This window comes from Haliaeetus albicilla, chromosome 10, assembly GCF_947461875.1.
Source record: "Haliaeetus albicilla chromosome 10, bHalAlb1.1, whole genome shotgun sequence".
NCBI lineage: Eukaryota > Metazoa > Chordata > Aves > Accipitriformes > Accipitridae > Haliaeetus > Haliaeetus albicilla.
This window is the reverse complement of record NC_091492.1, coordinates 7216158-7230445: the sequence shown is the minus strand read 5'-3', so window position 1 is coordinate 7230445 and position 14288 is coordinate 7216158. Positions and strand designations below refer to the sequence as shown.

General features: G+C 35.4%; 1 protein-coding gene across 10 annotated transcripts in view; it reads left to right on the top strand.

The window, feature by feature from the left end:
* Nucleotides 1–14288, top strand: part of WWOX (WW domain containing oxidoreductase) — a 536552-nt gene that overhangs the window by 3324 nt on the left and 518940 nt on the right. For all 10 annotated transcript variants that reach the window (XM_069793395.1, XM_069793394.1, XM_069793400.1 and 7 more), the window contains exons 3-4: nucleotides 757–814; nucleotides 2007–2185. In XM_069793395.1, coding sequence (XP_069649496.1) covers nucleotides 757–814; nucleotides 2007–2185 — 237 coding nt within the window. The remainder of the gene's footprint in view (nucleotides 1–756; nucleotides 815–2006; nucleotides 2186–14288) is intronic.

The following is a 14288-nucleotide window of genomic DNA, read 5'->3' as shown; positions in this document are numbered from 1 at the left end:
TTCTTAAGGACCTTGGATCAGTGCCTTAAATTAGATCTTTCCAGAAGCTTCTATGTGGCGTACTTAGGGGTACTATACTATCGGCAAGCCATATTTCTTTTGGCACTGATAATGTGACTATAGCTAACTGGAATATTTTCAGTAGATTTTGAGCCAGTTGAATTATAATTGAATACTTTTCATCCAGGATTAGAAGTACTGGGACCGCTACCTATTAAGTATTTCTGTAGGGTCTTTTATAAAATAACTTTAAAAAATAAGTTTTGTCATTTTTGTTCTTTTATCTGTCCTTTCAACTTTGATTTAATGTATTCCATAGGGTACCAGATCTTCCAACTTCTGGTATGTTACATGTAACTTTTCCTACATTGAGTTCAATGTTTCTGCTATTTACTTTATCAGGAATAGATACTAAACAATGTGCAGTATAGACATGGACTAGGAAGCATGGCTGCATTTTGCCAGTTTGTGCTATACCATGAAACAACCTTTATACAGAACTTTTAGATTACACTTAATATGCTAGTCATTACAGTTGTACCAGATCTCCTGTACGTTGTACTCTTATTAGAGAGCAATTGCATGTGATTAGGGAAGCAATCCTTCTTTCAAGTTCCCATATTCAAGTGCAGCAGGTAGCTGTATTGCCTATGTGAATAATGCAGAATTTTGCCCCATCTGTCTGAGAAATCACTTAAACTTCAAATCTAAGTGTACTCTAAGCCTGCAAAAGGTAATGTTTTATGTGTTTCCTAGGTCTGCCATACGGATGGGAGCAGGAGACTGATGAAAATGGACAAGTCTATTTTGTAGAGTAAGTATGTCAATGTAGAATATGGACAAGTAGGACAACTGTGTTTCAAGTTGGGTAGCCTTTTGGAGGTATGATACTGTGACAATATCGCCTGGAAAGATAAGGAAATTACTAAGTACAACTTCAGAATCCATATGCAGATATTACACTTGTATCAGTGTCTAAACACCCATTTGTGGTTTTCTAAATTCTTCCGTGTTCACAGAAATACTAGCTTGGGTGGCAGATTGAAGTGACTTGCATGTCCACATCTCAATGTGAGCTGATCCTCAGGCAATGTTTATGTAGGCTCATTCTGTTTGTGTATGTTTACGGATAAACTCTGTATGTATAACTTTAAAAACATATCCAGAACTTATTGGTAACATTGCAGTGGTGCTTTAAACATACAAAATGAAAACAAAATTGCTGCAGCTCTGACTTGCTTGCAATCTAAAGCACAGGAAGAAAAGAGGTCAGTGATTGAGCTAGCAAAGATTTTTAGAAAGATAAGGTAGGAGGAAGTTCACAGAAGCAAAAAGGGATTTCTAGGAACGTTTCCTTTTGTATCTTTTCAATGGCAGGGTCAAAATGGGGTGGTTATCTTAAATTTACTTGGCAGAATGAAGACTATTCATAGGCCAAAATAGTAAGTGTAGCTTCTCTGTCCTATAATTAAGGGTTGAAGACTGAAACTTGTTGCTTAGTGTCTCTGATAATTGTTGAAGAAAACTAGAACTCCATTTTAGAAAGGTGAGCCTGACCCAAGTTGTGCCATTTGCTGAGCTGATGTGAAGCTATTTGTTTTCAGTTGTTTGAGTAAAAAGTACTGAGCTACATTTCTCATTGGTATGTTGTTTCAAGGGAGTAGTGTAGGCCCTTTTTATAGACCTCCTAAGAGAACATGATCTTCCCTAATATAATGTGATTTTTTCCTTGACAAAATTCTGCTTTTTATGTCAGGGGTTCACATGAAGTTCAGAATGGTGTTGTGAAGTATGTGAATACAACTATTAATGGACACTGTCACAACTGGAAAAATGGTTGATAAAAAAGTAATAAGAATCATTTTAACAAAACTGAAAAAAAAAAAGATTTTTGGGAATTTAGATAATCCACTTGAATTGTGCACAACAGTGGTTGAAATACATTTAAAATCTAAATATGGAGTATGGAAGGGTCAAAGCAGTTGAATTTTTGTGCTCTTTTGCAGCCACATAAACAAAAGGACTACCTACCTTGACCCAAGACTGGCCTTTACAGTTGAAGATAATCCGGTAAAACCTACCACTAGACAGAAATATGATGGAAACAGTACTGCAATGGAAATACTCCAGGGTCGTGACTTGAGTGGAAAAGTGGTTATAATCACGGGAGCAAATTCAGGAATAGGTAGGTTAACATTACACAAGGTAAAATACGGCAATCTTTATCTTACTGGCTACTTTGTTGTTAAATATCTGTGTACTTTTGGTATTCAAACTTGGTTTGCATTATTTCCATATAAAACCTCTAGTTAGAAAACTTTTTTCAGGTTTGTGTACTGCTTTTTAGAAAAGTGTGGAGAATTTGGAGCTTAGAGGAGAGCCACAGGAAAGACATCAAGTCTGAAACAATTGACTTTCGTCTAGAAAAATACTGATGAAGGCATTTTACCTTATGTAAATATATTAAGGATGGCTATGAAATGGAAGGGAAGTTTCTTTTTATGATCTTGGTGGCTAGGACAAGGAGTAAGGTTTGTATGGCTGCAGGGGAGTTCAGATAAAGTATTCAGGCAAACTTTCTAAGGGCAGCAAGTAAACTCAGGTAAAGATTTTCCAAGGAGGCTGTGGGATTTTTATCTCTGAACGTTTTTTCAAGTCAACTTGATGATGAACTTGTGTCAGAATGTCATATTCAATTCTCCTTTAGGGCAAAACTGCATGTTTATCACCTTTTGAATTCCCTGTTAGTTGTATTTTCTAGCAGGCTCATAAATCCTTTTAGACACTCAGGTTGTTTAAGTATCTGTTACATAGTATTACTTTTATAGCCGGTGAGTATTTGAGAGATTCTAATTAGCTGCTTTTGTTTCATTTTATAATGATGCTTTGGTGCTCAGGGGCTTTGCCTTTCTTCTCAGAAGGCAGGATTTCTTCTCTAACTTAATTTGCTAGGCTGTTTGAAGTTTCAGTCAGCAATCTGCACAGGATATGTCTTTTTCTGTGGCTTAAATTTGTGGAGGAGCCACAAATATTAAAACACTGGTATGGTTTGGTGTTAGATCTGAATTTTTTTGGTACATGAAGGGGATCTACCTAAATTCTAGATAACTTAATCTTTTGTTTCCTTTTGTGGTTTGCATTTTTCTTTATGGTGGGAATACATCAATATTGGAAGAGTCCTTATGCAAATTATTTGGTGTCTTTTTTTTGTAGTGCAGGATCTTGACTTAAATGCATTTATGAGGACACTGGAGAACCTTGGAGATGTTCTGGAAAATGCGTTAATAGCAGGACTTATCACTCTGAATTCTCTTGGTCTTTACCTCTTAATTATTTAAGGGAGTGTTATCCCACAGGAGTCAGATGAAGAATTTAGAGCTTTATTGTGGCTTGCAATTTAGGCATTAACAGAACATGTCCTGTTGTCATTGCATGATACGCTACTACAGATGGTATTGCAGTTAGGGCAGCAAGTGTTGTACTTATCTGTCTCAATGAGGAATTTGTGTTTTCTAGTAAGGTTTACATTCCGGATTCTTGGTACAGCCTGTCTTTACATTGCATCCAGCAGTAGAATTTCCTTTGTATGCAACTGTGCAGTCTCAGAACATTTAAGAATTACCTGGACTCAAATGATTTGCCTTCAGCAGAAGAAGAGCTGCCAGTCAGACTTGCTGAATGAGCTGAAAGTGTTTCATATATGGCAAAAGATTAATCCAAGCTATATGATGCTTTTGTCAAGAATTTTTTCCACTGTTTCTCCCTTAGTTTATAATCTGGATTGAGCACAAGTAAGTGAGCGTATCGTTGCACCAGATCTTCTTCACCTGTGACATACATGCACAGATATATGTATATACATATACACATATATACCGTTTTGCTTTCTATTAGTAGGTGAGGGCAGGCTATTGCTCCTGGTCAGAAGCATACAAAGAAGAGTGGGAGCATTAGTGAAATAAGCCTTGGGCTTGTGCTGCTATATGAGGTTAGGATATAGGGAGTCCAAAACTATGAAGGTGATGTCGCAAATATGTGATTAAGGTGGTGTTATGGCCTATATAACTCAAAACTCTTGCACACCATATTGCATTTAGTATTGCTGTAGTGCTAGGCTTTGTGTCTGATAGTACTTACCAACTGTCATGGAGCATGGATTAAGGAGAAAGCAGTTCTAGGGTTAACGCTTTTTATGTAATCTATGTTCTTTTTTCCTAGCTCTAAGGGCTTTGGAGGGAGGATATAATCTGAGCTGGGCTTGTGCTGGTTATGACTTCTGATTGACCTGCTTGATGGAGAAAAACAAGGTTCAAACTCCTTGGTTTTGTGTGAAGGGAACGCTCCCCCTTTGGGGTTAGCTAATAGTGTTCTTGTCCAACTAATTTGGATATAATTGGCAGAATTTGAAGTTTTCTTGAAACTTGTCTGAGTCTTTAAAATGTATCAGTCTTAGCTTAACTGTTAACCATGCTTTGTGACTCTTGGCAGACTGCTTTGAACATGTCAGTGTCATGTAATGGATTGCAATGTAGAGATCCCTGTGAGCTTTAACATGTCTACACAATTCTTTGGGACTCCATGTGGAAACACTCATTAGCTAGCTCAAGTGGAGTCTTACCAGTTTTGGAGCTTATTCCCCAGTTATTTTAGGATTTCAGTGCCGTGCTCTACTTTGTGTTGTAGATACTTCTTTTAAACTCTCAGTATATTCTGGAGCTAATTCCCTCCCTGAGTATTTTGAGGAGTGAACAATTACTGTGTTTTCAGAACACTGACATGCTTTCTTTAGGAGGTAAGTGTAAATATTTCCAAGGAAATATTGCTGCCCATTAAGTAGAAAGTGATTGAAAAAGAATGTATTACTTGTTGAGCATTTGTACTTAATAACGTAAGGAAAAAAAAAATCACTCAACCCTTGCATTGTTGTCAAAATGAGTTTCTATGGTATATTTGAAACTAACTTTATGGTTTCTGTACATTTCTTGAGAAATTTTTCATTTCAAGATGGGTAGAACAAAGATCAAGGTGGTATAGACTGCAGTCTTATCAAAATGCAGAAAAATGCTTTTTCAATTACTGCATTGCTGGATGCTCAAAATAAAGTTTGGAAAATGCTGAGGATCTCTTGAAAGACAGATGAACATAGAAGTTATTTTTTTATTCAGCCATATACACTGCTTTAAGATAGCAAAGTTATAAACAGATCAACAAAGATGGAATGATACATTAATTCACTTTATTTGTGAATCTAGTACAGGGAATCCAAAATAACTTGCCAGGAACACTCTTTTTTTTTTTTTTTTTTCCTTATAGTTGAAAAATTTCCTCAACTTCTGAAAAACATAGATGCTTACTTGATTACTGAGGGAATACTTTGGATGACTTCAGCAGTGGTAGAGTTCTAGTGGTATCACACATACTGGCTTCTCAAATGTTACTTCATTGCCATTAACTTCTCTTAACACGTCTGTAAAATGCGGACACTGTCTGCTCTGTGGTTCTTTTTGTTACTAATTAGGAATGTGGACTGTAAGGATTTCCTAGATTACATACCCACTTTCGTAACTTAGTCTTTGAAATTGCTGCAAAAAGTGTGTGTGTGTGGGAAAAGAAGCACTAAAAAAAATTAGATTTATAAACAATTAATTAGTTTTCATTAGCAACTTTGACAAGGTTAATGAATTACTCTGTTCTTACAATATGAAGAGATCATAGCAGATCAAGAGTTATTAGGAAAATGTGGTGGGTTTTTTTTTTGGAAGCTTTTTCTTCTGACAGTACAGTCCAACTATTATTTGGGTTTTTTTCCTCATTTATTTTTTAAGCTCAATCAAAATTTTAGTCTGAGTATCACATTAGAATTTGAGGTAACTTTTGGTCACAGTAAAGCTGGTGTAGTAAAAAGAAGTAAGACTGACTTACTGAACAGTTTAGTCTTGTGTCAATCCTTCTGGCTTTAAAAACTTATTCTATGTACATTTAAACATGAGTAAATTGTTAGTTTGTTCTCTGAAAGTCAGTGAGACTTATTCCACTGTGAGCAATTGAAGATGGTGTGCAATTTTGTGTGGGCGTTGTTTTTCTGTTTTAAGGGTCTCAACATCAGTTAGGTTACAGTGAAAATACTTCCCTAGCATGCTTCTTGTGTGAATAAAGTCATACTTCCTAATTTTTCCACTAGAGGGCTGTGTTGCTCTTTGATAATACTGAACAAAAGAGACCTGGTGCTTTTTCCTGTTTTTAGTAAATGCTCCTGTAATTTTTTTGTTTGTGTTCTTAATTATTAGGACTAGAATTTGAAATTTTAAAAGGCACGTCAGCTGTTTATCTAGGTTTAATTTTATAAAGAGGTGTGGTACTTTCAACTGCATGTGTGAGCAATCTCAAATCAAACACATTTTTAAAAAGAATATTACTTGGTTTTAATATCAGGGAGACAGTTGTGTAGCTAATGTGATTTTCTATGACTTGTATAAATATTGCTATCTGTTTTTAAGATTCATGTAGCTATATGACCTTGAAATGACAATGTGTTCTGTTTTCTGTATTGGGTGCAGTTGTATCTAACCTATTGTGACTGCTAGAGTATGCATGAGTAGTGAAATGTAAGTAGTATTGCAGTATATGATGGAAGGGCAAAATGTGTATGTTCTACGCAGTCAGGCAGATTCCAGAAAGTAGGGTTTTTCTTAATGCTTTTCCAAGATTTTATCACAAAACTGTATTGATAATCACAACTAAACCATTGCTTAAACTTCATTTCTAATTTTTCTGCTATATAAAGGTCAAAGGAAATCTGTTAATTGCTTTTGTAAGGGATGCCCAGAACAAGCACAAATTATCTCAAGAAAATGAAAACCACTTTTGGCTTTGAGCAGCTTAATTTATTCAAATGCTGAAGAAAATACAGAAGCTTCAGTCATAATGTGGCTTGCTATATTGCTTTTCTTGATTATGTTTTACCAGAGTACAGCATGTAATTTTATAATTGTGGAAATATTTTAGATTATTTCTTCAAAATAATTGTCGGCTAATGTTTGGTTAAATGGAATTCTCTCTTTTGTGGCACTTTTATTGCTGTGCAATGAAGACACCTTAGCCAGGAGAAAAGTTGTATACTAGTTACTATTAATCAGTACTTGAAAGACGAGTCACTACTTCAGTGAGCATATACTTTTGGTATGAGAAGCTACCGTATTTCTTTTATTTCTTGTACCAAACTTCAGTATTAGCAGCTTTTGTCATATTGATGCAAAAGGTCGGGGAAATGCACTTATAATTTATCACAATTGAATGTCTGCTTTATGATTTAAAAAGTTGTTTTGAATAACTGGCCCTTTAATTTATAAATGATAAACAGAAGTTTTTCTGTTTTATTCCTCTCTCTCATAGATTTTTTTTCCTCCTGATGACTCTATTGGTGTATTAAGTTTTAAGTGTGGAAAGCTAGCTTGAAGTAGTAATAAAACATGGTTATTGCAAAACATATGCAAGTTAGATTGTAGCATATCACTTAGGTTTTTAAGCTCTAAGAGTCTGATTAAGTTACAACTAAAAATTATTAGTAAATTTTAGCAGAAGATGACAGGTTTTATTAAAATGTGTTTTTACAAACCAAGGAAATGCAAAGCAACCTACTTTTTTTTTTCTCTTAACTACTAAAATACAGTTAGCAGCTATATTCTTTCATTGTTTCTTTTTAAATTGATTTATGCTGCACCCATGGCTGACTTGCATCCCCTTAAACAAATGTAGCCAATACCTGAGGATCAAGTATATGAAATCAGGGGAAGAGACTTAGAGTTAAAACTCTGTTTTGAGTTCAACTATCAGAATAGAGCCTATGCAGCTTTTGAAATGCATGGTATATTTAATGAGCTGTATTCCCAGTATCCAATGTCACAGTTAATTGTGGTGAGGGTTTGTATATATACACAAACCTAACTGAACATTATGAAACTGTAGAAGGTAACATTTTGACGGTGGGTAACCTGGTAATTTACTTAGTATAATCGTCATGGTAACACGTAGATGATTAGATTTTGTTCACACATGGTGGTGCTTTTGTGATAAATACAAATTACATAGTTCTGCAACTTATCATGTGCCTTTCACTGTATCACCTGCACCTAATTCAGAAATCTCTGTCATATAGGACATTATTTGAACACTTTACACCTGTGAGCAATGTAGAATGGCTACCCCTCTTAAATTATTCTGTTCCCAAAATACTAGAAACTCCTCTGCTGCACTGGAAAAAAACAGTAAAGTTTCCGTGGTCTGGGATGTGGGATTAACTGTGTTAATTCTGGGACTAATAGCATCGAAGATCTGGTACTGTCAGGGTAGAAATAGAACTTTAAACTATTGGAAAGCTAAGAATCTCTCTTTTCAGTAAGCATACAGTGCTTACATTAATTAAAAAAGATCCCAAGATGTTTGTTTTTCTGTCATCATTTTATTGTAGTAAAAAATAAGTTATTTTCGGTAGCTTTTAAACTTTTTACTGTTTATCAAAGGAGTATAAAACCCAAGTAAACCTGTACATAAACAATACAATACTCTTGGCCAGACTGCTGTGCTTTGATTATGTGCTTTTGTACTTCGTTCATACTGGCAGAAGCTAATGAAACTTTGTTTTATTGAGGGAGTGACGTACTGCATAGCTGCAGAATTTCTGAATTCCTGATTTCTGAGCTATTGTTTCGGTATGTTGTGTAGTAGCGTTTGAGCACTTCCTGTATTAGTATTGTTCTGAGTCTTTCTTGTAGTTAAGAAGCAGAATCTACCTTCAGAGCCTTGATAGAGGCAGGTATGGTTAACCTTTGTTGCAGTTCTTATGCCAATTGAGTAATAGCTAATTGAGTAATGGCTAGTTAAGCTACTACCATAAGAAGAGCAAAATTAAACTTTTAAAGCTTATCTAAATTTCTCGTGAAGATCATTTAAGGTCTCTAATAGATGCTGGGTAGCTTTCACCACTATGCCCTAAATCTATTGGCAATGGAGAGATAGGAAAAAAGTATGATGAAAAATAATGGCTTTACTTCTTAAGAAATAAAAAATTGACTGCTCTCTACCTGCAGAGAAGAGGATTTTGTGAATATGGGGAACCATTCTAGTTGTAGAAGTTACTGAGATTATTTGTGGGCGCCATTGCATTTTTACTGAGGCTGGCTTTATCAGCCTTCACAAAGAAGGTAACATTTGCTGAATCCTAATTAGACCAGTGAATGGTCTCATTTAAGTCAAACTCAGATCATATGGGAGGAATAAAACAGACCCTTGCAAATACCATTGAGGACTCTCATTTTAATAGTATTAGTCTGACTGTCTTAAATATATTCATTGTCTTTCACTGTATTGCATGGAGTTTGGTGGTCTAAGCCTACAGATGTCTGTCTGAATCTGTCAGTAAGGAATTGTTCAGCTCTATTGTTGAGCTAGATTGCAAATTTTCCTTGAAAAATGTGCACTTTTTTCTTTGAAAGCACGAAGTTTATTTTCTAGTTTCTCTCGTCTGTTTCAAGATGAAATAGTCTATAAAGGTTATACAACTGGCAGAACTTCTACAAAGGAACTGCTCAAGATTAGTCCTCTGTTTCAGATTCATTTTACGATTTCTTCTATGGTTTTGGAATTTTTCTTATGCTGTAACACCTGAATTTTGTCAGCCTTGAAAAAATCAGCCTGTTTTTGTTGGATAGTTTGTTTTGGGTAAAATAATCTTTTAAGAGAAAATACATCTGTCTGGTTTTGGTCTGTATTGTTGTTTTTCTCAATTCATATGTTAACTTTTCTCAAAGATTTCTAAGTGTAAACTTCTTTCGTGTATGTTTTATTACACTGAATAAACAGCAAGGTGTTTGCTTTCCAGTAATTGTCTATTATTTGCATCCCTTTTTCTTATGAGAGCAGAAAAAAGGGGTGTGACATGGGGGAGCAAGCTTGTGACAATGCTTCTTGAACGGTCTTTTCCTGCTATCTAGATCTTTTCCCCAATTTAGTGAAAAGAGTTTGTTGTCTGAATCAAAATTAGTGTTCGTAAATGCATGAATTCCTGTGGATTAATAAGTTGGAACTTCTGCCTGTTTTTATTAAGAAGAATTTCTGTATGTAATTCTGTTGTAGCTTGATGGTGCAGGGAGGAGGGAAATACTGAGGGTTTGTGAAGGAGGTGCATCTTATGTTCTTGCTAAACCAGCATAACTTGTGGTGAATGAACTATTACAGCCTTTGCATGGTTGTATGTTTTCATGCTGGAAGCGTTTCACATGTGGAGAACTGAAGTGGATATTATTTATGGAGGTTTGGGTTCAAAGCTTACTGTGAGGCAGACAGAAAGATCAGCAATATATAACCTTGGATTATTTTTCTTGGCCAAGTCCTAGCTATCCCTGAGATTGTTTTCATGGGATACTTTTGTATTTGTTGGGCTTTTAAATGCACGCAAGAGTTGTTCCTTGATGTATATTTTAATTTTTTTGTGAATTCTAGGCTCCATGTATCACATGTTTCACTATTATAAGCAGCACAGTATATTAACAGAAAAGCATGGCTGGCCTGGGTGTAGCCAGTGTGTGTATGCTTTGCCCTGGTAGAATAAAATAACGTATTATGAGAAAAATAAGTTGCCCAATAAAAACATCGTTTTGCAGATGTAACTTTTACAGCAAGGTCTTCTGCCAGCACAGTTGTGTTGTTCAGGGACTGTTTTCTTGCCATCCTTCACCAGCAAAACAGTGGCAATTAGGGTTTGATTTTAAGCCCTTTTAAAATGTGCTTGGGTGGGGAGGGTGAGGGTCAAAAATAATTGTGCTTCAGCCTAATACAGTTTGGTATTGTATACGTAGCTATGTCTTTGTTTCATGTTGTTACTCTGGCTTCAACAGACATGTTCATTCTCTTGAGGAAAAACTGCTTGCTTAATGAAGAATTCATGGAACAGTAATGCCAAAAAATTAAAGGCTGAATTTTTTAAGTCTCGTGATCCCCGTGCTGTGGACCAAACTTGGCAGGGTTTATCTTAAACCTCACGAATAGCCCTACCGTAAAAACATTGGTGTCTGTATAGAAGTTTTGTTGTTTGCTTCTTAAACACACCTTAAAAATCCAACTTACGCTTTGCTGATTTTTTCCAGGTATTTTCTTTGTGTAAGTTCAAAACTTTGTAGCAGGCATGAATTACGTTGTACCAGTGTTTTTGGGGAATGGGAGTACAGCGCTTTTGCAGGAGAGCCTGGATCTTGAAGGAAGTGTATTTTTGGCTGGAGTATGTTATCTGGGTAATTGGTGTTGAAAAGCACAATTTATGGAAGTGAATGTACCTGTGGGATGGAACTTTTAACTCATTCTGTTGCGGGATGTTAGTAGCTGCCAGTCAGGGATTAGTACTGATGTATTTTGAACAATTAAAAATGACTAAAAGCTATTCTTTTCAAACTTAGAAAAATGTTAATAGAAGAGAGTTTTCTTTAATTTACAGTGCTGTGTTCTGATAATTTATGGTAGGTAATAGTGACCGAGTTTTCCATGAGGGCCATCACTTTGTTTTAACTCTGGTTTAATATTGTGGAATACTAATATTGCTCTGCTTTACCTAAGGCTCCAACTGTCTACTTGTTACATGTTGTAAATATTCAAAGGTCCTCTTGGACTTCTGTAATTTATTTTTCTTATTGAGTAAGCTGAAAATGGTGTCAGATGTTCATACTGCTTTTTCATGTCCATTTTGATGAATCTATTTATTACTTCTGTAATGAGTAGTACACATGGTTGGTTAGCCAAGTTATTGAACTTCATCAACCTTGGCTGAAATTCACAATGCATGTGAAACTTGTAACATGTAAGAAATTACATCTGGGCTAAAATGTTCAATAATGATTACTACTTGTAATGGAATCTTTTCACAAAGGATGGGATTGAGCTATATGCCTGTGTTGTACTTTCTGGTACTCCTTTTATAGGGGAGTAACGTATTTGTAGAACAGGAGCCTTCGTATGTGGTACTTACTTTCTTGTCTGTTATCTAAAAGTTAGACTTTTCAGTGGGCTGCAATATGACTTGATCGCTTTTCTGTCTTTTTGAAATATTTAATTTCACAAAGGTTTTTCTCACTACTTTACGTATATTTCATAGTCTAGAGATGCAAAGACCTTTTGCATGATTCAGTCTATCTTGCTGCAGCACAGAACTTACTCTCTGCATCATCTTGTGTCTTCGAGTTTTGAAAGCTAATTGTGCTGAAAGAGTTCTGTGAATAGTTTCAGCTGCACATTTGTATTATTTTGGAATGCACGTTAGATGGTGGGGACAGAAGAGGTTGATAAATGTATACTGTTTTCTAATGACAGTATTTTCTGAGACATCTAGTGACTTTTCTATGTACTGTCAAATCTAGTTACAGCCTAAAGATGTACATTAATGGACATGATGTTTTTGGCTTACCAGCAGAAAATTTCATAGTGACAATACCTATGCTAAGCAGTAGGGTCACAAGAAGGAAAGGATTTCAGTATCTTGTGTCCCTTTCAAGCTCCTCATGCTTGATTGGTTTTGAAACTCAAGTCTGAAACTGTAAATCCCTACCAAGAAGGAAGTGAAAGGAGGCAGGTAAGAACTTGGGAAGATAAAGATCAAAATCCTGAGCTGATTAACAGGACTCTTGCTACTGACTTCAGAATTAGTGAGGCCAGAATTTTGCCTGAATTATAGAATAGGAATAGTACTGTGAGAAAGAAATTGATCTTATATTCATCCTAAAGTCTATGGTATGCAAACCTTTCTAAAAGACGGTGTGTGAGTTAGGAAAATAAATACAACAAATGTCACATTCTTTTAATAATCCTCAAGGGAAGAACATCAAATCCAAAAGTAGTTTTGTCTGCCATGATGTTAATTAATGATATTTGTAGTTCTTAGTTCTGTTACTGACCACACACTAAGTCTTATGCCTTCCTGTTTTTATTTTTCTTCTGTGAGTGAAAGATTTTTTTTTGTTTTTTTTCTCCTTTTTCCAGTTCCTCTATAGGCTTTTCTTTTTACAAAGGCTTCACATATTAGCCTTCTGTTCAGCTGTATAACCTCAGTTTTTCTGTTCCTGTAACACATAGCTCATTGTGATTTCTTGCTGTACTTCTACATGGTGGCTTTTAGTACTTTATCTGTTGCTTCAGAAAGCTCCCTACAAACCGTCTGTCTTCAAATCTAAATAGTTTTGTAGTAGTATGCTTTACATTTCCTCTCCTTCATTTAAGTATAGTTACCTTGGTCACTGTTTCTAAGTTCCTATTCTTAGTGTCTCCTTTATGCAAGAAAACTTGTGAAGTTAGGTTTTCTGGTTGTTATCATACGTTCTTGATAGTAATAATATCTGTGTGAACAAGGAACTGTCACAGTTCAGTTTTGGATATATTTATTTAGATCTTTTGCATGCACTGTGACTTGAGGCTCAGAAAAATGAGTGTTGCTTAGAAATCTTTCATTTTTTCCAGGTTATGTTATCTTTGTAGAAGGTACGTTTGTTGCCTCCTCATTATTTATTCTTTATCCAAGCAGCTTTAATTAATTATCCAAGCACATTCTCTAATTGGTTTCCTGTATTTTTGATATCTAAACGCAAGTTCATAAAACTTGTGGGGCATTTTTCTCTTGTGATGGTTAGTCAAAAATCTGCCTTTGTGTAAAAATTCACTGTTTGTTTAAAAGTTTGCAAGAAGAATCTCTCATTCTCCTCCAACACAACCAAATTGAAGAAAAACAATATTATATTGTGTATTCAGAGATCCAGAACTGTGAGAGGTTCTGGTTGTGTTCCTCTTCTGCCATTGGCAAGCATGAGCAGTATTTCTTGCTTCTATACATTTGTACATTGCAGACATTAACTATGCTACTTAAGATTTTGAGAAATGTGTGATTAGTCTTATTTTACATATGGAGCAACATATGGCTGCATTAACTGACCTAAGTTTACAGGTTATGTCTGTGTCCATATTCCAATTTAAAGTGGGAGTTAGATTGCTCTGTCACAGGATAAAAAGTATACTCCTCTGGAAGCTATTCTAATTCTTTACCAGAAAGAGTAATTACGATATATTAAAAGTAGAAAATATGGTAACCAGAAATGTGTAAAGAAAGCTTTTCCAAAAAGTGCTTTATTTGTTTGGGTCTGTCCAGCTGAGAGCAGTTGCTGAGGGGTATAAATCTTACTCTCCTTGAAGGATTTTTAATTCTGAAGGTAAATTTGGACTATTTTGTGCCTTATTAAGATAGGCGATGAAGAGCACAT